At 37.6% G+C, this 25662-nt stretch overlaps 6 protein-coding genes and 1 long non-coding RNA gene across 9 annotated transcripts in view; 4 read left to right on the top strand and 3 right to left on the bottom strand.

Annotated features, from left to right (window-relative positions):
• Nucleotides 1–685: 685 nt before the first annotated feature.
• LOC114525246 (pyruvate kinase PKM-like) lies at nt 686–3996 on the top strand. Its single transcript, XM_028546471.1, is given in 9 exon segments — nt 686–747; nt 749–846; nt 960–1051; nt 1315–1431; nt 1553–1882; nt 2270–2548; nt 2737–2877; nt 3108–3283; nt 3414–3996. Coding segments are annotated over 9 exon segments (1608 nt in total). The 3' UTR covers nt 3727–3996.
• Nucleotides 3997–4068: 72 nt separating this feature from the next.
• LOC114525353 (glutathione hydrolase 1 proenzyme-like) lies at nt 4069–8731 on the bottom strand. Its single transcript, XM_028546611.1, has 15 exons — nt 8275–8731; nt 7595–7884; nt 7352–7472; nt 7149–7216; nt 6946–7019; nt 6726–6799; nt 6524–6628; nt 6095–6313; nt 5847–5932; nt 5620–5775; nt 5412–5532; nt 5133–5201; nt 4984–5053; nt 4722–4820; nt 4069–4582 (listed from the first exon to the last, which is right to left on the bottom strand). The coding sequence occupies exons 1-15, from the start codon at nt 8371–8373 to the stop codon at nt 4401–4403; spliced, it is 1833 nt and encodes a 610-aa protein (XP_028402412.1). The 5' UTR covers nt 8374–8731; the 3' UTR covers nt 4069–4400.
• A 40-nt stretch (nt 8732–8771) lies between these two features.
• Nucleotides 8772–11471, top strand: LOC114525393 (mothers against decapentaplegic homolog 4-like). The gene is made up of 9 exons (XM_028546720.1): nt 8772–9353; nt 9764–9787; nt 9868–9927; nt 10000–10059; nt 10142–10204; nt 10300–10356; nt 10450–10644; nt 10728–11024; nt 11140–11471. Exons 1-9 carry the CDS (start codon nt 8951–8953, stop codon nt 11334–11336), a joined length of 1356 nt encoding a protein of 451 aa, XP_028402521.1. The 5' UTR covers nt 8772–8950; the 3' UTR covers nt 11337–11471.
• A 33-nt stretch (nt 11472–11504) lies between these two features.
• Nucleotides 11505–13202, bottom strand: LOC114525394 (biogenesis of lysosome-related organelles complex 1 subunit 6-like). Of its 2 annotated transcripts, XM_028546722.1 has the most exons (5): nt 12791–13202; nt 12596–12683; nt 12388–12474; nt 12149–12292; nt 11505–12025 (listed from the first exon to the last, which is right to left on the bottom strand). In XM_028546722.1, exons 1-4 carry the CDS (start codon nt 13009–13011, stop codon nt 12173–12175), a joined length of 516 nt encoding a protein of 171 aa, XP_028402523.1. In that variant the 5' UTR covers nt 13012–13202; the 3' UTR covers nt 11505–12025; nt 12149–12172. The 2 variants fall into 2 exon arrangements, with proteins under 2 accessions (XP_028402523.1, XP_028402522.1); XM_028546721.1 differs by having other exon boundaries at nt 11509–12292.
• A 40-nt stretch (nt 13203–13242) lies between these two features.
• Nucleotides 13243–16466, top strand: LOC114525389 (lysophosphatidic acid phosphatase type 6-like). The gene is made up of 10 exons (XM_028546716.1): nt 13243–13904; nt 14257–14387; nt 14486–14565; nt 14658–14875; nt 14966–15075; nt 15193–15273; nt 15360–15489; nt 15638–15676; nt 15920–15966; nt 16049–16466. The coding sequence occupies exons 1-10, from the start codon at nt 13581–13583 to the stop codon at nt 16134–16136; spliced, it is 1248 nt and encodes a 415-aa protein (XP_028402517.1). The 5' UTR covers nt 13243–13580; the 3' UTR covers nt 16137–16466.
• The window catches only part of LOC114525392, a 50366-nt gene continuing 38614 nt past the window's right edge, over nt 13911–25662 (bottom strand). The window contains exons 3-5 of one of the 2 annotated variants that reach the window (XR_003687186.1): nt 15332–15468; nt 14984–15096; nt 13911–14227 (exon numbers count right to left, since the gene is read on the bottom strand). This is a non-coding gene — a long non-coding RNA (uncharacterized LOC114525392). The remainder of the gene's footprint in view (nt 14228–14983; nt 15097–15331; nt 15469–25662) is intronic. The other variant, XR_003687185.1, reaches the window with a different exon arrangement.
• On the top strand, nt 16945–25159 carry LOC114525387 (vascular endothelial growth factor receptor 2-like). The gene is made up of 10 exons (XM_028546713.1): nt 16945–17099; nt 18963–18987; nt 19135–19444; nt 20108–20240; nt 21028–21345; nt 21628–21824; nt 21965–22273; nt 22347–22526; nt 23028–23211; nt 23607–25159. Exons 1-10 carry the CDS (start codon nt 17024–17026, stop codon nt 24593–24595), a joined length of 2721 nt encoding a protein of 906 aa, XP_028402514.1. The 5' UTR covers nt 16945–17023; the 3' UTR covers nt 24596–25159.

Below are 25662 nucleotides of genomic sequence, written 5' to 3'. Positions count from 1 at the left end.
CTGGGCCATGCACCCCATGATTGACCCCACCCAGATATTCTATAGAATTGCCAAGTGGAAACACCGCACAAGGCAAAATTATACAGTAATGAACTTGACATTTCTTTATTTTATGTTAAATTATCTTCTATAACAAAAACATCGTTTTCAACACGTTCTTAAAGGTAAGATGTTTACTTATTTGCATTTGTTTTGCACCCAAATTCGTGTCTGTTGTTGCAAAAAGAGCCACAGAATAATATAAAAGTACACATCTGCACGATACACCTGTAGATTGTTATTTCTGTATCCCCGAAAAAGCCGGGCAGCGAGTGTGAATAAAAAGCCATAAATGTTATTCAATAAATCAAGTGCATTCTACACGATAATATTCTTCATTCAGTCTTGGTTAACATGTTAATTTTCGTCGAGTATGTGGTAAATTTTTGGGGTATTTTATATACGACAGATCAATTTATTTATTAGTTCGATAGATCTCGTGATAAAAAGGTTCCCCGCAGTTTTCGGCTGCATATGGACAAAGAACCGGTCCCTGTCCCTGGCAATTTCCCGATGCAAAACTATGCATGTCAGGGCAGCTAGTTTAATAGCTGCTTTTGTGGCTGAATTCTGATGACTAAAGCTGCAAAGTGTAGGGGAGAGAGCCCAAACATTACCACATTATAATGCAATTTATATAGCAGTGATGTCGTCGAAACGGAGGCAGTCCGAATATGCAATGCAGATTGATTTCCGAGAGGAACAATGGCAGTGATAAAAGCAGTACATTTCTTGAGTACCTTTGTGGCCTGAATATTGATGTTAACCCTGGTGCTATACGGCAAACAAGCATCATATGTACCATAGGTGGGTACCTACAGTAGTGAGTGATGTGTCAATCATATATGGGGTAGCCAGGAAGTCAGGAACAATGATGGGTGTTACCAAATGAAAATTTTTTAATTTGTTGAATCTCCCAGGGCCTGTGAGCCGTGATGTCTCTACGCTGAAGCAGCTCATAGATGCTGGTATGAACATTGCAAGGATGAATTTTTCACATGGAACTCATGCGGTATGTCAATTTTATATGCAGAATAGAAAGTGTAGATCTAATATATACCTGTCACCTTAGCATCAAATGAAGGTACCCTCACTTTCCATTCTTCCATTCTTTTGGAGATTACCCTAGGATAATTACAAGGGTTTGCCACACCCAATAAGTTCCTCCAGTTCAATGGTGCTTCCCAGGGCCCACTTTTCCTCAAGATTATCCATGTGTATAGTGAATATCTTGGAGAACCTTACCTACCTAATGTCAGTTTTACATCAATGCAGTACCACAAAGAGACGATTACAAATGTCCGCGAAGCTGCAAAGGATCAATATCCTCATCCAGTTGCCATTGCTCTTGATACCAAAGGACCAGAAATACGGACAGGTTTATTGAAATCTGTAAGGACGGTTTTGTGAATTTCTTGTGTTTCTCAGTGAAAGAGAATAATAAAGGCTAGTTCACACTAGGGTTTATTGCTCAATGTGTTCTTCATGTTTTGATAATTTTTTTATTGGTTAGGGCCCAACAGGTGAAGTCGATCTTGTTGAAGGCCAGACATTCAAACTTTCACTGAAGAAGGAGGATTATGAGCAAGGTGATAAAGACATGGTATATGTGGACTATGCAAACCTTGGCAAAACAGTGAAAAAATCCAGCAAGATTTTTATGGACGATGGTCTTATTGCATTGCGCGTCACAGAGGTTGGCGAGGACTATGTCATGACCGTGGTGGAGAATAATGGAAAGTTGGGGAGTAAAAAAGGTGTTAATCTGCCAGAAGCAATTGTTGATCTACCAGCTGTTTCTGAAAAAGATAAAGCTGATATATTATTTGGTGTAGAAAATGGGGTAAGGAATTCTCTCTAATTGATAACTGATATTCTATCTAATTCTATCTAACTGATAATTCCAAAATGTATCCACAATCACAATCATATTTGATAAATTTCTAGATTAAAGGCCCATGTTACATGGTGAAATTTCTCATGCAACTTGCCATACAATTTTACTTTTGAAGGATGTAAATTTGAAAACTACTTCGCTTTTGTGTTGATTACACTCCAAGGACGTTTCTTACACTTATATTTTGAAGTCATTTATATCTCTCAAAAGTAGAATTGCATGGCAGGTTGCAAGAAAAATTGCACCCTGTATGTAGCTGGGACTTGAAGTATAACTCCCCCTCCCCCGTTTATTGTTTGTCTCTGTTGATAACTACCTCAAAACTCATTTTAGATCGACATCATTTTTGCCTCTTTCATTCGCAAAGCGGGTGATATTCGAATGATCAGAGCACTGATGGGACCCCAGGGGAAAGACATCAAGATTATTGCAAAAATTGAGAATCACGAAGGCGTACGGAATTTTGATAGCATTGTCAAAGTCGCTGACGGCATCATGGTCGCCAGGGGTGATCTTGGCATAGAGATTCCGACGGAAAAAGTTTTCATTGCGCAGAAAATGATGGTTGGAAAATGCGTAAGCCATGGCAAACCAGTGATTATAGCGACACAGGTTAGCAGTGACGTTACTTACGTACACGTTTTTACTTTCGCACCCAAGGCCCTTCTCAGGCACGGCCAACTGACCTCTTAAAATCAGGAGTATGTATATATTTAGGCTAAATTTTGCAATATAGGTAGGACTTACTTCGGTAAGAAAAGCTTTGCAACCGTGTCCGTACAGTTATCGTCTGTTTTCAGATGTTGGAGAGTATGGTGCATAAGCCACGGCCAACGCGCGCTGAAGGATCTGACGTTGCAAATGCTGTTTTGGATGGTGCTGATTGCGTCATGTTGTCTGGGGAAACAGCTAAAGGGAAATACCCAGTGAAGGCAGTTGAGGTAGGAGGCTCAATCTCTGTCTGGTTTTCCAGTGGTTGGCACCCTTTTGCCCGCCAAAACTTCTTTGATTCATTATTTTGTGTTGACTCAGTGGGTCGACTCGATTGCCCAATCTCGCTTACCCAATCTGGCTTACTCAATCCCACTAACCCCATTTTGCTTAGCAAAATGCAGCTGCTGTACCAGACAAATCTTCTAATTCTTCCAATGTTCATCACTCCTCCATCCAGGTAATGCACAAGATATGTTGCGAAGCAGAGGCCGCCATGTTCCATCGTCAGTTCTTCAACGACATTCGTCATTACGTCGACCAACCGTCGGTTGCCGAGACCATTGCAATCGCTGCGGTTGACGCATCCTTCAAACAGAAATGTTCAGCAATCATATGCATGTCCCACACAGGAACGTGAGTATATCATCATCTCACAGCCACGATTTACCTGACAATTCTTGACGGTTCCCTCCCAACTCCCATGGTATGTTGTAGACCAGTTAATTCTTCACAAAAAATTCTGAGAAAACTTTGTTGTTTTCAGAACTGGTCATTTGCTATCCAAGTACCGTCCTCGCTGTCCAATCATCACAATCACACGTGACGAACAGGCGGCAAAGCAACTACACCTTTACAGAGGTTGCTTCCCCTTGATCTATGATAACCGCAACAGCGAGGACTGGTTCGCTGATCTCGAGGATCGTGTTAATTTTGCTATCAAACAAGGCAAAGAAATGGGCTTCCTCAAAGTTGGCGGTTACGTTGTCTTGGTTTCTGGTTGGAAATTTGGACCAAGACATACAAACACAATTCGTATTATTAGGGTCGAAGAGGAGAAAACAATGCTTAGATATTAAACAACTCAGATTTTATAGTCCTTATTCGTGGTTTAATTTACTAAAAGGGCAAAAACGCCCGTTGTTCTTTAACTTTGTGGTTCTATCGATTGACTAAAAATATATAGTGTGCATTGTGTATTTAAACTGAAAATTGATTAATATTGTGTGTAGAGTTCGTTTACCTCTGGGAGGCTTATTACTGATTGTTAACGGTGTTTATATCAACCTGTGATATCTTTCAATAATTTTTAACGTACCGTAATTAAACAAATTATATAACATATTAAATGGAAGAAAACTTAAATTGCTTTGCGTTGGTTTCATATACTTACTAGCTAAAAATGAACTCACAGTTGCACTATATTTTATCATTTATTATCAACCAAGCTATATACAAATACTTTTCCCTTTTCCCCGATAAATTTCAATGACAGCTTAAATGCAAAAATTCTAATTTAACTAAGCACATTTGTGCGATAAAGTCAATTGAAATAATAAACACCAGCACGCGACCAGGCGGAGCATATATAAAATTGTATCCAAAATGAAATATACTTTCCCATGACAATTTTTTGACCCAACTAAACGTAATATTTACGTTCTATAGTCTGTAGGCAATACCAACAGCTATATAAATAACAACAAGGTCCCATATCACGTCAATTATATTCTTAGTAAATTGTTAACTAGAGTTAATATACCACTGCTGAACTACCAATTTTTCTACTGTCGGCATGACCATACAAATGACCGTCAAGTTTTGAGGCACCATTAACAATGGCAATAAACTTCGGAGAACTGGTTACATTGTTACCTTTGTCTATCAGGAATTGAGCTATATTTTTCGTTGGTACTTCATCGGAAAATCTTCTTCCTAGATATATGAATTGTAACATAGAAGTCAGGTCGTTGTGATACAAGAGCGTCTCTGCCCATATAAGTTTAGATCAGTTAAAAACTTATAGTGAATTATATTGACTACAGTGAACCCAGTCACAAGCATGCAATCTTACCCTCAACCTCTACCAACATTGGAAGGAGCTGGTGATGTAATCTGGGCCACTCTATTGCCTCTTTGAGACTTCGGTCAAACGTTAGTTTATTCAGTAAAACTAAATGGATTTATATAAAAAACATTAGGAAATTCTGTTCCAAATTCAAACAATTTAAATCTAAACTTTATTTGTTGTATCAAAAATTGTTTCTCCAGTACCACGGCAAAAACAACTTGTGATTAAACTATAGTCACTGTAGTGTGTATTCGACTTTGGTTACCTTGAATAATTGCACTTGTGATCCGAGATCCCCCTGATGCACCCAATACTACCTGACGACCACATAAATCCTGCAAAGTACAACTCCAATCAGACTCAAACAGGTAGACTATGTTGATGCAATCAAAAAACCATTTTATTCATACATACTGGTTTGTATAATGCAATTACAGGGGTTATTGATGACAATGGCCGTTTCCCTGGTTCAATATAGTTTGCCTGAAAAGAAATACGCAGTAAAATGACATTACATTGTTTAACTGTGCAGGAGGATACTAGGCCTAGGGATTTTCATTTTTTTTTCATTTTTCAGTTTCAAATGACATGCAAAATACCATCTGACAGCTAAAATACCTAGCCCAGAGATGCAATATATGCAATATCTCTACACCTTTAAGACTTAGAGACCTTAAAGACTTTATCAGTTACCTTTGATGGTGAAACACCATAAAAATTAGAAACATGGGGTCTTGAGAAATCATCCATTTCATTATTCAAAACTATTCCAGTTGGTGTGTAAAGCTTTGAACCAAATGGACCATTTATAGTGCTATACCGTACAAAGTAAATTAATTACCATTTGGATTAATTGCCTTTGATTGGAATCATCTACCATCCCTAAAAATATATTTTTCACCTTGTAACAGTAACAATTCCTCCCTTCCTATCAATCACAGCAACATGCGAGGTGCCCTTGTTTGGTGGTGAATCAAAAAATGGTCCATAGTAGCTTGGGTCAGTTTCTGTTTTTGAAATGTTGATACGGTCACGCAACATGTTTGCCTCTTCCTTGCTACAAGATCAGAGAGAATTTTATGTCAATACTTCAATGTGGCTTGAATGATGTCCACAAAGCTGAATTACCTCAACATAACATCTGTAATATTTCTCATTTTTACAAAACCTGGATCAGCCAAATGACTACGCTGGGCGTAAACAAACTTAAGGGTCTGTAAAGGATTAGAGAAGAGATTGTTCACTACAGTGTATTAACCGGCCATGTACTAGATAACTAGGAAGCTTTGAAAGATTGGTAAATGATCTGGAATTGATAGAGTTTTCAATGCTTTTCAACATCCTATATGGAGAGAAACACTTGCTAAAAAGCTTACCTCAACAATATAATGATAAACTATGGTGTCGTTGCTGTTAGCAGCTGTTAAGTTGAAGCCCTCTAAAATGTTCAAAGCAGAAAGAAGCACAGCGCCTGAGGCTGGTGGTCCAGCTGTGAATAAGCGATAGTCTTGATAATTGGAAGACAATGGCTGACGAGTCTCAACTGTGTAGCTCTTTAGGTCATCCAAAGTCAAGATGCCTTTGTTCTTTATAACCTGATAAGATCAATAAAAAGGTCAACACAATTAAAACATTCAGAGTTTGTAAAGAATCTTTGATAGTTTCTAAGGTGTGGACAGTTTCTAAGCTCTTTGAATCAGCTGCATGAAAAAGAATTGTTGAAATACAATATGCAATTGCAATTGATTTGGCTCTCCTGGAGTATTTTATTATTTTAAAAATTTGGAAGTAAATTGTAATCTTACTGTGTTAACAATGCTCTCAGCAACAGCACCACTGTAGAATCCTGATGAGCCTTGATCTGCAATCACTTGTAGTGTGTCTGCAAGTTTAGGTCTTTTTGTAATGTTCTGAAAATACAAGCAGAAATATCATACCATTTCCTTGGCATCCGTATATATGTATAGTTTGACAATTTTGAACAACATCTAAATGTACAGTACCTTATGTAGTAAATCTAAAAAATCTTTTGACAATCTCTTCCAAATCGTCAGATATAATCTCATCTTTTAACCATTTTTCTAAAAAAATGTTACAACGAACAAACACTTATTTCATGTTTTAAAAACATTATGTGATATGTGTCTATTTCACTTTCCAGTGAAGATGTGTGATTCTGCTGATTCACAAATAAAAAAAGGTTTGCGGAATGGTAATTCATATTTACCGGTGGTATTATGTATTTTAAACCCATTCCGAGCAAGTGCAATAGCTGGATTGAACAACTCCTTCCACTTTAGTCTAAATAATGTGAGCAGATATGCGGCATTATAACTCAGTAGGAATAAAATATTGCACAGGTTACCTTTGAATTATAAATTTAGCTATATTCTTTTAGCTGATTATCATAAACATTTTGAAAAATCTTACTTTCCAAACATTTCATGGGCTTTTTCAAGGCCCAACACCTGGCCTGGAACGGCAACGGCCAAACCACCCTGCAAAACAAGATATTACTTATCATGTTTATAGAAATTTAGCATCAAGAAATATATATATCTCATCTTTGAAATTGCACCATGCATTGAATTACACAGATAAATTAAAGTGAACTCAATGCTTCAGGATCTTACTGAAAGTGAAGTCTTCTTATCCTTCCCAAACATATCCTTTGTTGAGGCAGCTGGTGCCACTTCACGAAAATCTATCACTTTCACTACTCCTTCTGGCGATTGAACAAGCATAAATCCTCCACTATAGAAAATATCAATAATCCTTATTCCACCTTACAGTCGAAGACAGGTAACAAATTATGACTACAATGGATGCCCTGTTCAATTAAAATGATTGGGTGTAACTATTGTATAAACTCTTACCCTCCAATACCAGAACTTTCAGGGCAAACTACACCCACACACAATGTGGTCGCTATTGCCGCATCAACAGCGGAACCACCTTTCTTCAAGATACTTTCTCCAATCATAGAACATTGGGCAGAATCTGACGACACCACGCCATGGCCGACATTATGATCGCCAGTGTATATATCAACTATCAATGCAACAGTTACTGCCAATGCAAATATGATGGAACCAGCTATTATCACTCTGAGGCCTCCTGGTTGGACACACTTCTTATCTGGATCAGATAGACTTTCATTACCACCCTGAAAATATTAGAATTTACATTACATTTATACCTTACAGGCCTGTTTTTGGGTACATTGATAAATTTGAAAGATAGAAACAAATGGCCTTTTTTTCATGCATACTTTTTCTCCTTTAGCAGACGGCAAATTTCGAATATGAAAATTTTATCTATGTGTGTTTTTTAACTTTTTTTTTAATCCCATATGTCAGGGTAAGGGTTAATGCAACAAATCGCACAGGGTAAATAGCTTTACAATAGAAAAATTAGAATAAATTTTATTCAAATTGATACATAGCATATGTAGCAATTAATAAACTTTTAAAACTATTTTATTAAACAGAATCTCTAGGGTTCATGTCAAAGTACAGCAGTTTCATTAACACTTATCATTGTCGATTACTCATACCCTCTCAAGCAATTGGCTTCCCGCGTGGCAATCATCTTCTTGAGTCGTCTTGGCTTTGTCGTACAAATCTTCATCATTTCCAATCGCATCCGACGCCATATATATGTATTAAAATGTGAATGTTTACCTGTAAATCTTCGCGTTATTTTTATACTCGGTTTAAAGTAAGCACGTTAACGTGTGATAAAGTATAAGAACTAGTATTGTTTAGGTATATTCAAAGTTCGTGTGAAAAAAATTCAACCGGCTTTTAACAAAATGTCCACAAAAAATAAATTGGATTTATGTATGATGAAAGACTGAGGGCAAAGAACACGTCGCAAATTCGTATGCACGTTGATGTTATTTGAAATAATGAAGGAAAACGTCAGAATGACGACATCGTTGACGGTCGGAATTCGTCGTTAACATTCAGCGAAAGCCGCTGGCAAAAGCCAAAACAACGAGTAAAATTTGAAATCGAATTTCCCAGCAAAATACACGGTGGAAGCACGAATGTGAATTCTTAATTTCTGTGAAAAAGTGAAAAGCTAGAAAATATCACAAGTGGTTGTTTTTACTGTGATTTTACAGCATGAAATTCATGAAAAATTAAACTGCGAGAGTTGCGGATAATACCTGGTAAAAATCTACGCGAAAGTTGCACGAAAAACGGTGAAATACAGCGCCAGAAATCATGGCTTTGGCTCCCACGAGTTCAGATGCTTGTATGAGCATAGTTCATAGTCTGATGTGCCATCGGCAAGGAGGAGAGAGCGAAGCGTTTGCCAAGCGAGCTATTGAGAGTTTAGTGAAGAAATTAAAAGAGAAACGCGATGAATTAGAGTCGTTAATAACAGCTATCACAACAAACGGTAGCCATCCGTCGAAATGCGTCACGATACAACGAACTTTAGACGGTCGTTTGCAAGTGGCTGGGAGAAAGGGCTTTCCTCACGTTATTTACGCTAGAATATGGCGTTGGCCTGATCTTCATAAAAACGAACTTAAGCACGTCCAGTTCTGTCGTTTTGCGTTTGATTTAAAGTGCGATAATGTATGCGTGAATCCGTATCATTACGAAAGAGTTGTGTCACCAGGTACGTTGATAAATATTGTTTGTAGTATAATTGCTAAAGTTACAATATTTGATCTCCTGCTTTGTCTTATTGTATAAATATATCATGCTTCCGTAAATGTTCAAATAGGAACCATATTTATACCAAAGATCAAATTCTCATTGATTGGTCAAATTTATTCAATTAACAGACTTAATTACCCAGCAGGACCTTAATTTGTAACATTACCATTATTCTAGTTTCCAGTAAACGCCCACTCCCCATTTCCTGCCATTGTTCTGCACATTTTACTTTGTTGAACACCAGATGATTTCATCTGTATGCACATGTTTCTCTAGCCATTGAACACTATGGAAAACATTACCTTTATAGTATAGATTCATTTATAGAATTATACTATTGTTTTAATAACTGGTATTTATTTTTTGCAGATCTTGGTTTATCATTAACTCGTGGTAAGTGAAGTTTTTTTCACAGGAATACCTAATATCATGTTATCTATTACACTTGTTATCACAATAATTTTGTTATCCAGGTGACCCAGGATTTCATACTCCAGATGTGCATCCGGATAGGCAGATCCACCATTATCCTGGTGAGCTTAACCCTTCCACTAACCTTGCAGCAACCATGTATACAATATATAATCCATTTTTTTATTTCCTAGATAGTCAAATTGGACATCCTGGTCCTGTGGATGTTAAAACAATAAATGGTCAAGTCTTGGGTAAGATATATCATACCAGACTATGAAACCATTCTTGAACAAAAACTCACAATTTACTAGATACAATGGATCTTGTTTTTAGGTTGGCCTGGTCAACAACCAACCACACCAACTTATCCCCAGCAATCAAGCACCATACAGTATTGTAAGTCTCTGATGCTATTCACTTGAGTTCATGGTTCAAGTTGGACTAGAATGAGTACTTTTGCTGTTGACACCAGTCTACTTTTCACTCCTTAGGGGATCAAAAACAAGTGCCAGAACATGATGTGGCTGGCCCAATCTCAAAACACCCTCGTATGTTTTTCATTTTGAATTTTTTTTTGCATCTTGCTTTGAAAATGTGCCATCAACCTAATAACCAATGCCATCAATAAATGTTATTTTTAGCACCTGACCATTGGTCATCAATTGCATATTTCGAATTGGATCAACAAGTTGGTGAAATATTCAAAGTACCATCCAATTGCTCTTCTGTGACAATTGATGGTTACGTTGACCCATCCGGTGGTCACAGGTTTTGCCTGGGTCAATTATCCAATGTTCATAGAACTGAGGCCAGTGAAAAGGCAAGGTTGCACATAGGTAAGAAGTTAGCACATTATTCAGCTGTCTAATATGCATTGCAAAACTCAAGTTTGATCTCATGAAATGTGACTTTCATATAGGTAAAGGCGTGAACTTAGAGTTACGTGGTGAAGGTGATGTCTGGGTGAGATGTCTAAGTGAGCACAGCGTTTTTGTACAAAGCTATTACCTAGATCGCGAGTCGGGTCGTTCGCCAGGTGATGCAGTGCACAAAATCTACCCAGGTGCATATATCAAGGTCTTTGACCTTGGTCAATGTTTCAGACAGATTCGTCAGCAAGCGAATGCTGCCCAGTCTGCTGCAGCGGCCCAGGCAGTGGCTGTTGCTAGCGGTGTTGGCCCTGGTGCCTTGATGCCTATATCACAACTTGGAACAGGTATGATGAAATTTACTCACCCATAATAAAACAAACAGTTTTAAGGTATTACATACTACAAAATACTCCGACTAGCCAGTATTCAATGTAAGTTATGTAACTACTTTTGTTGCAGGCATCGGTGTTGATGACCTCCGCCGGTTGTGCATATTGCGCATGAGCTTTGTTAAAGGTTGGGGACCGGACTACCCACGGAAGAGTATCAAAGATACACCATGCTGGATAGAAATTCATCTACATCGGGCTCTACAGTTGTTAGATGAGGTGTTGACAGCTATGCCTAGTGGTGAACATAGAGCTCATGAGATGTAGAAACAGTGTAGCTATTAAAATCATATATACAACTTTATAGACTATGATAAAACACATTATCAATGTGCTCACTTAGCTATTATTTGTTTATATTTATATTTGAAGTATACAAATTACCGTGAAGTGTGGATAATATCTTAGCTGATGCTCTCTGTTTGGTCAGTTATTTTAATATTTCAAACACTCCAGTATCAACTCTGTGTTCAGAACCATGAATTTATCCTTTATCTAATCATTTAAGGTTAGTAGTTAGGTAAGGGTTAGATTCAGGTTTAGGTTCAAAGTTAAGACAACATTTGTGGATTCTGGACATTAGTATTACTAAGTTTTAGAATGTGCAAAGTTTTGATGGTCTATATGGCATTTATAAAGCATTTTGTAGTTTATTTGGTACAACAACTCTTGCATGCAGTCATTACCACAGATATGTACGGCAAAATGTAGTATATCCTTAATCCTTGTACAGACGAAGAACAAATATTACTTGAAAAAACTCACTATACTGATGTTTAATTTTATAGATTTTAAAGTAAAGTGTACTGGTAGTATTGGTTCATTACACAGACGAGCAGAATGTACAAAATGAAATTTGTATTCTTTGATTACCAGACATGTTTAACCATAGTTCTAAGGGTTTCCTCACACCAACAACAAGTCCTTGTGTCTAAGTCAATAACACCATGAAAGACCTATTTTACAATTGAAATTGAATACAAACTTCAACACATACATAATCACATAACATTCTGTTGTGTATGCATAGTACTGCTGCATTTAATTCTTCCTATCTTTTATGTAAATTCTTTCCCCACCTTTCCATTTGAATTCCAAAAAAATTATGTTGCAGGTTTTACTTTAGCAGTTAATTCTCGTTCCAAAACCAATTCCCGTTCCCTCCTTTGAGCCTCATCCTGATCTTTCTTTTGTCTTTTCTCTTTCAGCTTCAATGACCTTTTCTATTAATAGAAAAAGGTTTATTTGTGAAATGTTGAATCACTTCTCAATTCATGAGTAGAGAATTTTGCAGTTAGAATAATTAAGATTAATTTACCTTTAATTTTCCCAATTTGTCATCCAAATGATCCATATCATTTTTGATCTTCCTCAACTTGGTGTAATAAGATTGAACTACAGCTATCTAAAATGATCCAAAATTGTCAGGACTTGTGGTATTCTAACAAACTATGAGAAACACAAAAGGACCAGGGAAAATACAAATGACGAGAAAGGACTAACAAAGAATAGTGAACAATTTTTACCACTTTAGTCAGCTCCTCTATGTCCTTGTTTTCTGAATATTTTCTGTTTTCCTGCTCAATTGTCTCAATTAGAATGCTTTGGTTTTTCCTGTAAAAAATAGCAAATTAAGGGTCAAGTTTGTAAAGGTCATTTCATATTAAGGTCAAGATTGTTTATATATTTATTGATTAAATTTCGTCTCCTGAGACACTTACGTTATTTCTTTTGTTTTTTCTCGTAATTCTAACAACTGTGGTTCCACTTCGGTCAAAAATCCATCCGTCAAATGCTGCACTACATCTTCAACATTTTCTGTTAAAATGCCTGAATAGCTGTTTGAAGTTTCTCCTTTTGAGCAAACCTGACTAGTGCCTGCATCAGTGTCCACTGTAGCATTCGCAGTTTTTTCATTGATCTCTTGCTGATCAACTTCCATAAAGTTTAAAGCAAAAAATGTCGTGGAATTTGATATATCAGAGAGGAATTTTCATAGAATTTGATCAAATCTTTACCAAATCGAGACGAAAATTCACCATAAGCTTAAATAATTCCTTCAAATATTCCTCAGCAAATACGACAGCAAAATAGATCTTCTCTTTCATAAAGATATTACTGCATGATCATCTTGTTTTTTTTTTTTTTTATAGGCGAACTTGAAAATAAAAATACGATTGCAAATTGATTTGGCGGTAAATTGACGCGCCAAGTTCACCGGTTGGCGGAATTTTGCGCCAAAACGGCATTCCATTTTGTAACAATTTGTTAGTTTCAGTTTCTAGAATTTCGTATAAAAAAATATCGTTACAAGATTATTCGATACAATTATTACTATATTTTTTTTTCATCGACATTTATTCTTTAATCTTTATAGAGATTGTACAAACTTTGTACAATACACAAAAATACAGCAGCTCTTGTTGCATAATATTAACCGGCAAACAGGTTAATATATTTATAGATATCAACAGGAATGGCTGGGTAAAAAAAGTCACTATCGTTCGTGAAATGTTTTACCGTCTATCTGTTGTGTCCGGCGTGGCCGTTAGCTCATATTTAACCGTGAAATTTTTAAACCATTTCGAAAGAAGAGAACAAGTTTTAAACGCCGGCGATGTTGGGCTGGAATATGAAAATACCGAATTAAAATTGGTTCAAGTGCTGTTTCGTCATGGGGCGCGAACGCCGTTGAAGCTGATTCCAGGACTGGAAGAAACTGTCTGGAACAAATACGAACTAAGATATGATTTAGAGCATACGAAGTTGAGACATAAATTAAAGAATTTAAAACGAGGCGAACTTCCCCCACTTTCTGTTAAGGATGAGTTAAGGGTAGGCTTGTGTTTACTTCCGGTTTTTTAGTATTTTTTAAACATTTATTGGATAAATTAATTTATTGATAGATTACCAAGCCTTGCTTTCATGATATTCCATTGTTAGATTATTTTTACTGTCATGAATTTTTACATATATTTGTGCATTTCATCACTGTTTATGTGTTTGTTTGTTTGTCCTGTCAATTACCTGTCAGCCAGTTTGATGGTAGCTAGGACAAACAACTGCATCAATGGTTATTTTCACAATCAATCACTCACTTAGCCTGGTATACCATCCAGTAGGTACGCTGCCAGTTGCACCTCAATATCAATATGACCCTAATAAAGTAAAAAATCTTACCAATTAGGGAGGTTGTCGCATGGGTCAAATGACGATAACAGGTCAACAACAAACATTCGAACTTGGTAGAAAATTAAAGGAATTGTATATTGACGATTTGAATTTTATTGGGCAAACATTTGATCCAAATTCTATTTAGTAAGTTAACCCTTGATTGTATAAACCTCCATCATATCACATAAGCACAATAGCTAGAACATGTGGGATTAATTGTCCCCTGTGTTTAAAATTGCTAGCCTTCGAACAACATATGTGGAAAGAACAATTGAATCATTAAGATGTCTAGTTGCTGGGATGTTTGCAGGTCATATTCAGGGTAAGATATTTAATTTTTATGGCCATTAAGTGTAGTAACACCTTGTATTGAAATCACATTGGATAATCGCATGACTACAAAATCATTTATAGAACCAGTGACATTTTGGACCATGCCGTTGGATGACGAATTTCTCTTCCCCAACTGGGAAACATGCAAAGCTTTACGTCAGTATATAAAGTATTGCTTTAAAACTGGGTACCGACTGCCAGGATACAAAGATGACTTAGAGAAATTTTCAAAAATGATTGGACGACCTCTGCCAAAGAAAACATTCATTGATATATATGATGATTTGAACTGTCGAAGAGTAAGTGGTATATTCTGGTTGTCTTGTTGCTTAATTGAATAAAATTTGGGGTTGAATTTACTATTTTATATTGTCATTTGAACACTTTAGGCTCATAACAAAGCATACCCAGAAAATATCAAAAGTTTCATGAGTATCATTGAAAAACATGCATTGCAGCATTTATCAGAGTCTTTCCTATCTCCTCCACCATGGACAAAGTATGTGACAATAATTCTATTCTTCAAAAAAACCAATAAACCTAAAGATTTGATGGGACTGTCTCATTGAACCATGACTGCCAATTTTAATGTAGGCTTTTTACTATTTATATATAGTGACAAAGTACTTCCAATGTCATGTGGTCGGCTAGTTCAAACTCTTTTTAGGAATATGAAGTCAAAAATTGACAGGAAAAAGTATGTTTTTAACTTGAAACTTTAAGTTTCTCTACATGTACATACTAGGTAAACACACCTTTGATTTATTTTCTGTTATTTTTCAGCCAATACAAACTGTACTTGTACTCAGTTCACGACACGTCGCTGATAACTTTGTTTTCAGCCTTGGACATGAAATTTGACAAGTGGCCACCGTTTGGAGCTTACATTTCACTGGAATTATACGAAAAAAAGGTTTTTATTATTCAAATACCTCAAATACTGCTTTCAAAAACAGCCTGCACACAGCGCTGTGACCTGTATCGACCACGAGCAGCGCTAATTTTTAAAAATCTCGTGTAGTTGATTCCTTGAGGTCAAATTTCTATTCTCTTGCTTTTAGGATGGTCAACATTATGTTGGTATGCGTTACTGTGGAAACGTAAGTCTCATTAGTGTGGTCCTTCGAAAAGATCCCGTATATACCGAGAAAAAATTCTGGGAAAACCCGTAAATGGTTTTAAGAATCAGTCTACAGGAAAGCTCTGAATTTCTACTACTTTCACAAAATTATATAATTAATTCTGGAAATAGTTTGAAAATTCTGGAAACAGTTTGAATTTCCTCATAGTAGACATGTATCATTAATTCATTTCGAAATTTTCGATATATTTTTTAATTTTAGCCTGTCACATTTAAGAGGTTCAATAAAAAGCTATTGAAGCTATCCCAGTAAGTGCATATGCCAGAACATGTTTCCTGCATTATGAAAGCAATTTAAGGTCTAAGAACACTTCTCCTCTCCTTTTTTCAGGTTTGAAGAAATAGTCACCCCCTTCTTCTTAGACGGCAGCGATTTGGAAAACGCCTGCGAAACTATATTTAACATACCAGACAACTGAAGAACTAATTAGCATAAGACCCGAAAGCAGAACGAACATTTGTACAAATATGCATTGCAGCACTGTATTAGTCTAGTACTTAAGGCTAGTTTCCACTCAGGAAAATTCTCCTTTGGATCGGACAGGATAGGAAAGTTTCCATTATATAAACCGCCGCCCGAGAACTCACCGACAAAGGAAATTTCCCGGTCCGTTCTGATCCAAAGGAGATTTTTTCTGAGTGGAAACACGCTGTTGTGCGTACAATTAATCATATGCACCGTAAATGATTTTTCTTAACTACAATTCTCCCCTACACGAAAAAAGCTGTTTCGTAATAAATAATTATACAACTAGAAAAATTTATCTCTCTGAATGGTAAAAAACAGACGAAATATTAATGATATTCTTGTACGTTTGCATGGTGACAATCGATAAGGAATTAAGCTTGCAGGTACATCACGTAAATATGCAGTATTATATAATTACGTGGTGTACCTACAAGCTTAATTCCTTAGACGAAATATTGGTGAAGAATGTCGTGGCACTCTGCCATAATTATGTAAGACCGCATATTTTTTACAGAACACTTTTTAGGACAAAAGAGGGTTTTTCGCGTCTACTGCATCTGCCAACCCCTTGCTGCGATTTACCCCGCGTACCTTAGTCGCAGGTTCCCTGGTTGAAATTCCCGCTCAGGCAAAAAGTCACAAGTATACACACACACCTCTAACTACCGTGATATCCCGCAGCGCGGATAGTATTCAAAGTAACACTTGCCATAGCGCTGTCGATGTGCACTTCCGTATTGAGCACATTATCAAGTTGTTTATTGCCGCCTTCATGAAGAGATTATGCTAAGGTCTAAAGTACACCTCTTTTAAAGCCGCGAGAGGAGTACTGAAGTCATGGCGTTCAGCCGGTTTAGCATGGGATCATCCTACAAGCCTTGGTTGACTATCTTGTTGCTTTACATAATCGTAGGTATGTAAAAGGTCTAATAATGTCTCATATTTTTTAAGATTAGGGATTATACACCTAATATGAATGTTTACAAATGGTCAAAGTGGCCAAAATGATCAGAACGAACGCGTATTAAATTCAAAATGCAGTTTGCGACTTTGAGAAGGTGGTGCCAAATAATCCATTTATACGAGAAACGTTTAGAACTGATTTAACCAACCCGATGAGCCTTTTTTTTAATGAAATCATCACGAGACTTAAGTACACAAACTAACAAAACGTCCATTTTGCAAAAAGCAAACATAATTTCAAAAGCAAGGACTGAAAAGACGACGCAGTGTCCTATTGGCAGAATGCTTTTGTTTTTGGTGTAGTTGTTTATATCATGTATAATGTATCTTGACCATACCCTACATATCTGTTTATCTGGTTTATCAAATCACATATTAAACCCGCTGTTATCGCTCAAAGGTGTTGGTTCATTTTGACCTTGAGATGTCATGTTGCAATTCTTGCTACGTTCCTGAGCAAAACACAAATGAAGGCAATAGAAATACTAATCGACAAGAGGGCAAAACCGCTTCGTCCTTTGTGATTAAGTGGACATTCATGTCCTAATTTACGCAGCCAAATGTTTCTTTGGCATTTTGATTAATGTCACCCAATTCCAGGATAAATATTTTCATCGTATACTGTTGCGAGTCTGCGCGCAGGGCAAGTTGAAGTTCCAATCAAAAGTGAAACCAGTAACTTCACCTCGCTTTAAATTTCTTAAATATTTGGTATCCCGTTGCTATTATTCTAAATTACGTGAAATCTAAATTACATGAATTTGGCGATCAAACCTATTACAGGATCCTGAACGTTCAACCCTGCACAAAATATAACCGGTTAATTTCGTATACCTTTCAAACGATTCATGCGCGTTGCGTGCGTGTAATGACCGTATATACCATCATATCCTTCGCTTTTATTTATTTAATTAACATGGTTAGATTTAGTTGTATAATTTCTAACACGTGTCTTTAATTATTGTATAAAGGTAGCTGTTCGGCTGTTCCAAAGTCCATGTACTTTCGAGTCAAAATTTTAAAAAACATTCCTGTTTTTTATTAGCCTTGATCAAATTTCTAATAAGGAAGTTAGAACGTGTCCTGTCCCGCAAGTTTTAGAGTCCATGGCTATCTTCATAATCGACTTAGCTATATTGCAATCAGACATGCCTTTTTGATAAAGGAAAATCCACAAATTAAAAGTACCTTGGTAGACATCATAGTTTACACAAATTAGGGTCTCACAATGCAAACGAAACGATCCACTCCAGTACCATGCACTATTGTATGTTTGGTAGTTTTCGTAATTTCGTTTTCTCAATCAATCGCAGGAAAACTTGTGCGAAATTCTCACAGAGTGGTCTAAACATGTCAGATCTGCGTGAGATCTTAAGGTGTTTCGTTTCAGAGGTGCCCCAGGAACACTTAACATTGCATCAATGTTTACTTTGTTGACATCTCGCAACACAACTTTTACGTGGTCGTTTAATTTGTCGCCGTTTTTATATCAAAATATTGACAGAGGATTAATTGAGATGGCGTTATAATAGGGAAGTGTTTTTTTGTTATTTCAACACAAGAAACAATAAACCTTTCTATGTCAGTTGTCATCAAACGCACAGCTTCTCTGAAGAAATTTTCAAATTCCTTTCTGAGGTTATCTTTTTTTGGAGACTTTTTTCAACCAGTTATATGGAGATCTAGAATTGATAACAGATCTCCACCATTGATCTAGGTAGCAGATAATAGATCTCCACCTCAATCAGACGGTTTATAAAGTGGTTTTAGATCATTTAGAGTTGATGGTTAGAATTTTTTTCTTCCGTTTTAGGTTTACAAAAAACCCAAGTCGCCACGTAAGTGAAAAATTCAAAATCTGATTATTTTAGCATTCTGCACGACACATCTTTTGACTACTGATATTTTACACTTTGGTAGGAGTGTATTCTTGTAGTAGCAGTTGTCCATTCAATCTGAAAGAGGATTTTCAACTGTCTTTTTAGGACGCATTCGCCTACGAAAGAATGCATCCATTACCATGGAGCATGTAATTCATATTTCCTAAACTCCACAGAGCATCGCTTTATTAACACGACTCTTGGTTTCAACGCCACGGAAAATATTGCGATTCGATTTCTGGACTTTTCTGGGAAAACGTACAAAACAAAACCAGATAAGACTTGTGAAGCGATCGTGAATCAAACAATCTGTTTCTTTCTGTTTCCATATTGCTCAATGGAGCATAAAAAACTAGATTATTGTCGTGAAGACTGCAACTACCTTTTTGAGATCTGTGGTGGTGACATCAGCCTGGTGAGTCACATTCACTAAAGACTATTCTTGTACAGCAAGCCTGCGTTTCATGTGTTTAGTGAGTGGTTTTATTTATTTAATAGTGGAGACGGGGGAGACATATAGTCTTCCCTTCTCCTTGCTCCTTACCCGAGAGCGGTGGAGTAAGCACCCGTGCAACAATGATCAGAATGTTTAGTTAGTTCAGGCAACGCAGCATGAGGCAATATTGACTTTTGAACTGCGGAAAATCCAATTTTTGTAGCAGAGTCTAAATTTTTAGCCAGGTTCATGCAGTTGACCAATTGTTGTTCTTTGATAAACACACACGGCCTGTTTCGGTGTAGTTTATCTTTGGCAATATACTCCGGAAAACGCAAGTTGAGTGCCTTTCCAAATATGAACATCTCTCATTATTTCGTACCGGAGCAACAACATCAGCGCTGTACTTCCTTGTTCAAAAGAACTGATGCAAGCCTTTGTCTTAGAAACAAAATATACCCTTAGCAGGTCATAGGAATTCTGAAATTAAAAACAAAATTCCAATCAAGAAAAGAATAGTTGAATTATCAGATTATCAGCCAAGGTGCTCAATAAGGAAGTCCTTTTCAGGAACATGAATTAGGATCGTGTTTCCTCATCAAAGCTTATCCTTAACTCGACATCAACCTTTGACTTCCTCAGATTGTTGGAGCTGGCAAAGCTCTCCTTCAAAACAAGCTACCGGCGAAAATATTCCGTTTCGACAGCTGCAAAGATTTCAAAAGTTCTAAGGAGGATTTTGGAAACGACTCATGCAGACATCTGCCATTTATTAGTAAGTGTTGATATTGAAAAAAGAATCGATAAGATCGCGTTACGCCCGGAACAAGCCCAAACCTGACTTTGTAAACACGGCAGTAGAGAGGCTACAATTAGTGCAATTCCTGATGAAAGAAAATCTAACTCTCATTGTAGTCCGTCTTCAGTAATCTGATCCAAAGGATATGTTACAAATATTATAATACTGTATTAATGTAATAGTCATAAGTCATAACTACCTTAGCGTTCAGTATTGAAGATCTACATTCATTCAGCCCACGTTGTGAATGTGCATGTTGTAAAAAACAAAGTGCATGTTGTAAAAAAGAAATAATTTCGTATTACAGCTTGGACACAGTCTGCAAGGCTGTTCGTTACATAAAATATAAAGCGAGGTAAAGTTAATGCAATAAAATGTCAGCCTTTACTATTGAAGCTGATCACGCAGAGCTAGATTGCACTAACGTATGTACATATAAACATCTTCACAACCTTTCTAAAACGCTTATTCTAAGTGATTGTGTCTATACGGGGGAAGGGAGGGGGGAAGCCCCCTTTCTTGCTCCCCCCCTTGAACTCTCCTCTTCCGTGCGCCCCCCCCCCCCCGCAGCTTGTACAGCCCTGTATGCAACCAGAGCGCCGAGCCTGAAATAAAAGTGACATTCACAACACACGACAACTTATTATGCAAAGTTAAGTGAATTCAACCTGTCAGGCATATTGGTCCTCACTGTTGACCGGAAAACACAGATCGTCTGAGTTCAAATACACAGTTCGCTAAATCGTGTACATTTCCTTGCTAGAAATTCCTCCAAAGATGAGCAAAACCAAGGAGTTAGACAAGGGCGTGATCATCACGATCGCTGTTCTCGTTCCACTATCCGTGTTTATTCTCGTTCTCTGCGCCATTCACCATCGACGCATGACTAAGAAAGCAAGACTGAACTCAATTCTGTACGAACCTGGCAAAGAAGAAACTGGAGTGAACAAGGATAGACTATCAAATGTCGTTTCAATGAGAGATCGTATTCGGGAATGGAAAGTAGCACCTTCAGAATTGGTCGAACTTGTCGATATATGCAAGTCGAGAGGCGTGCTGGAAATTCCTGTGGATGATATTGGTAAGAGAAGTCTTTTTAAACTTCATACGACCTCTGAAAGGACTTCTAAGGGATAAAATAATGCAAGATTCGTATGAAATCAGACTTGGCAAACAAGGAAAAGTTCTCGTCGACAACGAGATTAAACAGTCACGATAGATTATGAAAAGGAAATTTGAGACACGTGTCACGTAACTCAGCTGAGATAGTCTGAAGTTATACTTTTCACTCCCCCTCAATTATGTTTCCTCATTTACTTGCATTGTTCTCAAAAAGCCCTACTTATTTTTTTTCCTGGTACAGAGTACTTGAAAGATCTCGGCTCTGGTCAATATGGCTTAGTTTTTCAAGGCAAAGTGATTGAGGACATTGACGGTGAAACATCTAGTATTGTTGCCGTGAAAACATTGAGAGAGGGATCTTCACAAGAAGCCATCAAGGAATTCTGTCAAGAAGTCAATATTATGTCGACGTTTAGTCATCCAAATGTTGTCAAATTGGTAAAGCTAAAGATTTTCTTGATGCATGCAATCCCGACCAACTCTCAACCTGCCCTAAATTAATATTTAATTTCAAATATGAACCTTGCGAAAGTAAAAATATTTTGTTCATTTTAACCGCAATTCGAGTGTTTGTTTAGATTGGTGTATCCTTGACTGGCGAACCATACTGCATGATATTCGAATTCGTAGAATTTGGTGATCTGGCGAGTTTTCTAAGAAATTGTGATGAATTCGCAGAAGACGCAAACTCTGCGTACCCAAAGATAACGGTCACAGACCAGCTGGCAATAGCAGTGCAAGTCGCCTCAGGAATGAAGTACATATCGTCGATACGCTGTGTACATAGAGATTTAGCTGCGCGGAACTGTCTCGTTGGTAGAGGACTGGTGGTGAAAATCAGCGACTTTGGATTATCACGTGACGTCTATGTTTCCGAATACTACAGAGTGAGTTGATGGTGTAACTATAAGGAGGTTCCAACGTCTAGTTTCACTAACGCTGCTAGTTTCTTTGATTTAGATGGACAAGACAAGAATGCTCCCTGTTCGTTGGCTTCCTCCGGAGGCGTTCGTTGACGGGAAGTTCACGACGTATTCCGATGTCTACTCGTATGGTGTTCTACTCTGGGAGGTTTTTACGTTTGCGATGCTACCATACAATGACCATGATAATAATAAAGCCATGGAGTTGATTCTGGAGGTAAGGTCACTGGGCTATGGTATTAATATCGCCGCTATTTCATTCAGTAGAGACAAAACTGGAAATGGTTTAGGAATGAGTCCACCACTATCCAGTTGGCTTTTCTACGGATAAGGAGAGCACACGCCAGCCGTTGGGTGGGGGTAGAAACACCGACTTTAGAAACACGAAGGGATATTAAGCCTATATTAAGATATATGCTTGTTCGAATATTCAAGAAGAGCTGCTTCAGATATTTATACTCGACTGTAAACGCACAAGCAAATCAAAATAATTATAATTGCCGAATACACGAATTTCTACTCGATCTCGGTAAATCCATCTCATTAGTAATTGGAGAAACGAGAATACGAAATATTGTATTCTTCATCATCTCTCGTGAGTCTGGTAAATCGTCATTAGGATTGAAAGAGAGATGACATGCGAGATCGGTTAATCAAATGTCATGATTGTAGTTGCATTTCATTCATCGTCAATGAATTGTTGCATATTTCTCTCCAGGGTGTTCTCCTTGAAAAGCCTGATATTTGCCCGAGGCCTGTGTATGACATCATGTTGAAATGCTGGGATGCCGATCCAGAGAAACGCATTTTGTTCCCTGAGATCATCAACGAGTTGTGTTCGCTGGATGACTTTGGACAACGCTTTGAGGCGAAGGAGGAACAAATTCTTGAAAATTTCAAAGGTAAGCCGGAAATATTAAATATTAGCCAGCAGGATTTGGAAGCAAATAATCCACTCATCGCTAAAGTCTCTTCCAGGATTTGAAACCAAATAATCCACTCATCGCAAGATCAACTCGCAAACTCGTTGCGAGTGTTTGCGTCGAATTAAAATAAACTGTCAAGCATTGTGATTGGACGAAATTACTTGAGTTATTTTTTGCGATGAGTGAGTCAGAGCCTAAAGGACTTCCTTTCAATCTCAGCTTAGCTCTAGATTTAAATGATGAACGGGTTAAACGCGGATTACAATTGGCAATTGGCAATTGCTAGCTCATTCTAGTCCAAATAACTCAGATGAAAATATTATCAAACTGTTATCTTTAAATTCAGTAATCCTCATACTTTTTTTTTTCAGCTCGTTCGCTCTCGAACTCTTCCAAAATGGCCGAGGACAGATTACCCAGTTACACCAACCAAAGTTGCAATCGTGATGATGAACAGCCAATCAACGTGGAGAGACTATCGCCTCAGCCAATCACAATGGCACCCAGTAGCCACTATTCTAAACCTCCCTGTAATAAAGCTCAGTCTGAGACTGCTAAAAAAGCCGGCTATGATGGGTTCGTTACATTACCTAAATCTGTCAACGATGTACCTGCAGACGAGCGGAATCGGAGTGAGGGCCTTCGGGCAGTGCATGATTTCACACCTCCAGAAATCTCATATGGAAAGGATGACGATTCAGCACCCATATATGGAAATTTTGAATCAGCGCCCATATACAGTAATGTTGATGTGGATGATGAGGAATCCGCACCAATATATGGGAATGTGGACCCGTATGATGTTAATGACCCTAACGATTCCGGGGAAACCTACGATGTCCCTCCAAAGCTCGAAGATGAGGAAACATATTCGGTCCCACCGGTACCTCGCAAAGGTTACGATGCGGATTCCCAGGAAACATACGATGTACCACCAAAAGCACCTGCTGATGGATCAGAAGAAACGTATGACGTCCCCCCTAAACAAGGAGATGAACCCGAAGAGACCTACGATGTACCTCCTAAATCAAACGAATACCCTGATGAACCTCAAGAAACGTATGATGTCCCTCCTGGATTGATGAAGATACCACTTATAAAACAAGATGGAATGTTGACAGAGGGAGAGGAGACGTATGATGTACCACCGAGACCGGAGAAAAATGAAATATACCAGAATTCCTTGCCGGTTAAAGCAAAGACTGAACACTACTCCGTGCCCCAATCCCCTTACCTGAAACGGAAAAATGAGAACAGGAACAATGAAAACCCGAGCCAAAACTTGTCTTCGCCATCACGAGGTGAAAGACGCTCGTACGAAAATGTAGATTTTGATGGCAAACCGTTGATTACGTCATAAGTACTAAACATAATACCGAATAAATGGTTAAATGGTGTCAGGATGTTGTGTCATCGGTAAAAAAATCCGATCAAATGTAGCGTATACGTAATGTTAGGGCTAGCATTCCACAACTTTAATAGTCTTTAAAACAACGCGGTTTAATCATAAACACTTTAGTATACTTAACACTAGGAGTGGTCAGAAAGTCAATTGATAAATCACCATTTCTTACGGCTCAATGCTGTTCGACGAAGCCGGCGTGCGTTGTGACGGTGACAATTACAATGCAATGCGCGCAAGTGAAATGTGTGCCAATAATTATTTTTGATTAGCGATGATTTAATAACTGGAACTCTAAGTATCGATAATTTGCGTACCAAAAAAAAACTCCCGTTGTCTGCATGAGATGGATAGTGGGCGGTCTGATGAAGAAGAATTAAAGAGGATTGATCTTGCGATAACCTTGCCTGTCTTCCGCGTGACATAAGAACAGTTATTTTTGTTTCACAAAGAATATACGTAAATCGTTACAAAGCCATTGTAATTACTTCACTAGATAAATACATATGCTGCATCTATGAACTTGTCCGTGTGAATAAAATAAATGGAAAGGTCAAATGCACTGTCTTTGACTTTTTTCATCTAATGGGATTTTTATGATAAAATTATCAATGATGTGTCTTGCGAAATAAAAAAGGTTGGTTTTAGCATCGTGATTATCACGTGTTCGATTCGCAGAACCCATTCTGTCTAAATCATCGAAATTTTTTGGCGGCCAAGGGATTTTGCGCAGCTTATGATTATGATGGCACGATGAATTCCGTTGACGAAAACCAGCGTCAGAAAAGTTGCGCATATATTTCCTCTAATCTTTTTAGCATAAAATCCCTCTCTTGCGCTGACATTGTTGATTCGACCACACAATGAAAAGATAATTCATTGTGATGTTGAAATGGATTATATATCACTGGGTTTTTTACGGTTTAAATAGTTGGTATTTGCCAAAACCAATGTTAAAGGAGGGCATAAATCACTCCAGTGTCTTTTTTTGCGATTTTATGTCTAAAATTATGTCTCATGCGCCT

The sequence above is a fragment of the Dendronephthya gigantea genome, unplaced genomic scaffold (assembly GCF_004324835.1).
Source record: "Dendronephthya gigantea isolate DGI-Jeju-01 unplaced genomic scaffold, DenGig_1.0 000034F, whole genome shotgun sequence".
Classification (NCBI taxonomy): domain Eukaryota; kingdom Metazoa; phylum Cnidaria; class Anthozoa; order Malacalcyonacea; family Nephtheidae; genus Dendronephthya; species Dendronephthya gigantea.
The sequence above is the reverse complement of the archived record's forward strand: the minus strand, read 5'-3'. Positions and strand labels throughout refer to the sequence as shown.

Coding starts and splice junctions, on each gene's coding strand:
- LOC114525353 (XM_028546611.1), bottom strand. CDS start 8,373: ATGGCGTCGGATGCGATTGGAAATGATGAAGATTTGTACGACAAAGCC. Junction 7,885..8,274: donor GAAGCCAATTGCTTGAGAGG/GTATGAGTAATC, acceptor TAATATTTTCAG/GGTGGTAATGAAAGTCTATC. Junction 5,933..6,094: donor TTTATCATTATATTGTTGAG/GTAAGCTTTTTA, acceptor AATCCTTTACAG/ACCCTTAAGTTTGTTTACGC.
- LOC114525393 (XM_028546720.1), top strand. CDS start 8,951: ATGGCTTTGGCTCCCACGAGTTCAGATGCTTGTATGAGCATAGTTCAT. Junction 9,354..9,763: donor CGAAAGAGTTGTGTCACCAG/GTACGTTGATAA, acceptor TATTTTTTGCAG/ATCTTGGTTTATCATTAACT. Junction 10,060..10,141: donor AATAAATGGTCAAGTCTTGG/GTAAGATATATC, acceptor TCTTGTTTTTAG/GTTGGCCTGGTCAACAACCA.
- LOC114525394 (XM_028546722.1), bottom strand. CDS start 13,011: ATGGAAGTTGATCAGCAAGAGATCAATGAAAAAACTGCGAATGCTACA. Junction 12,475..12,595: donor TAGAGGAGCTGACTAAAGTG/GTAAAAATTGTT, acceptor GGATCATTTTAG/ATAGCTGTAGTTCAATCTTA. Junction 12,293..12,387: donor ACAAATTGGGAAAATTAAAG/GTAAATTAATCT, acceptor TTCTATTAATAG/AAAAGGTCATTGAAGCTGAA.
- LOC114525389 (XM_028546716.1), top strand. CDS start 13,581: ATGTTTTACCGTCTATCTGTTGTGTCCGGCGTGGCCGTTAGCTCATAT. Junction 14,388..14,485: donor TTTGATCCAAATTCTATTTA/GTAAGTTAACCC, acceptor TAAAATTGCTAG/CCTTCGAACAACATATGTGG. Junction 15,490..15,637: donor TGGAATTATACGAAAAAAAG/GTTTTTATTATT, acceptor TCTTGCTTTTAG/GATGGTCAACATTATGTTGG.
- LOC114525387 (XM_028546713.1), top strand. CDS start 17,024: ATGGCGTTCAGCCGGTTTAGCATGGGATCATCCTACAAGCCTTGGTTG. Junction 17,100..18,962: donor GTTGCTTTACATAATCGTAG/GTATGTAAAAGG, acceptor CTTCCGTTTTAG/GTTTACAAAAAACCCAAGTC. Junction 22,274..22,346: donor ATGTTTCCGAATACTACAGA/GTGAGTTGATGG, acceptor TCTTTGATTTAG/ATGGACAAGACAAGAATGCT.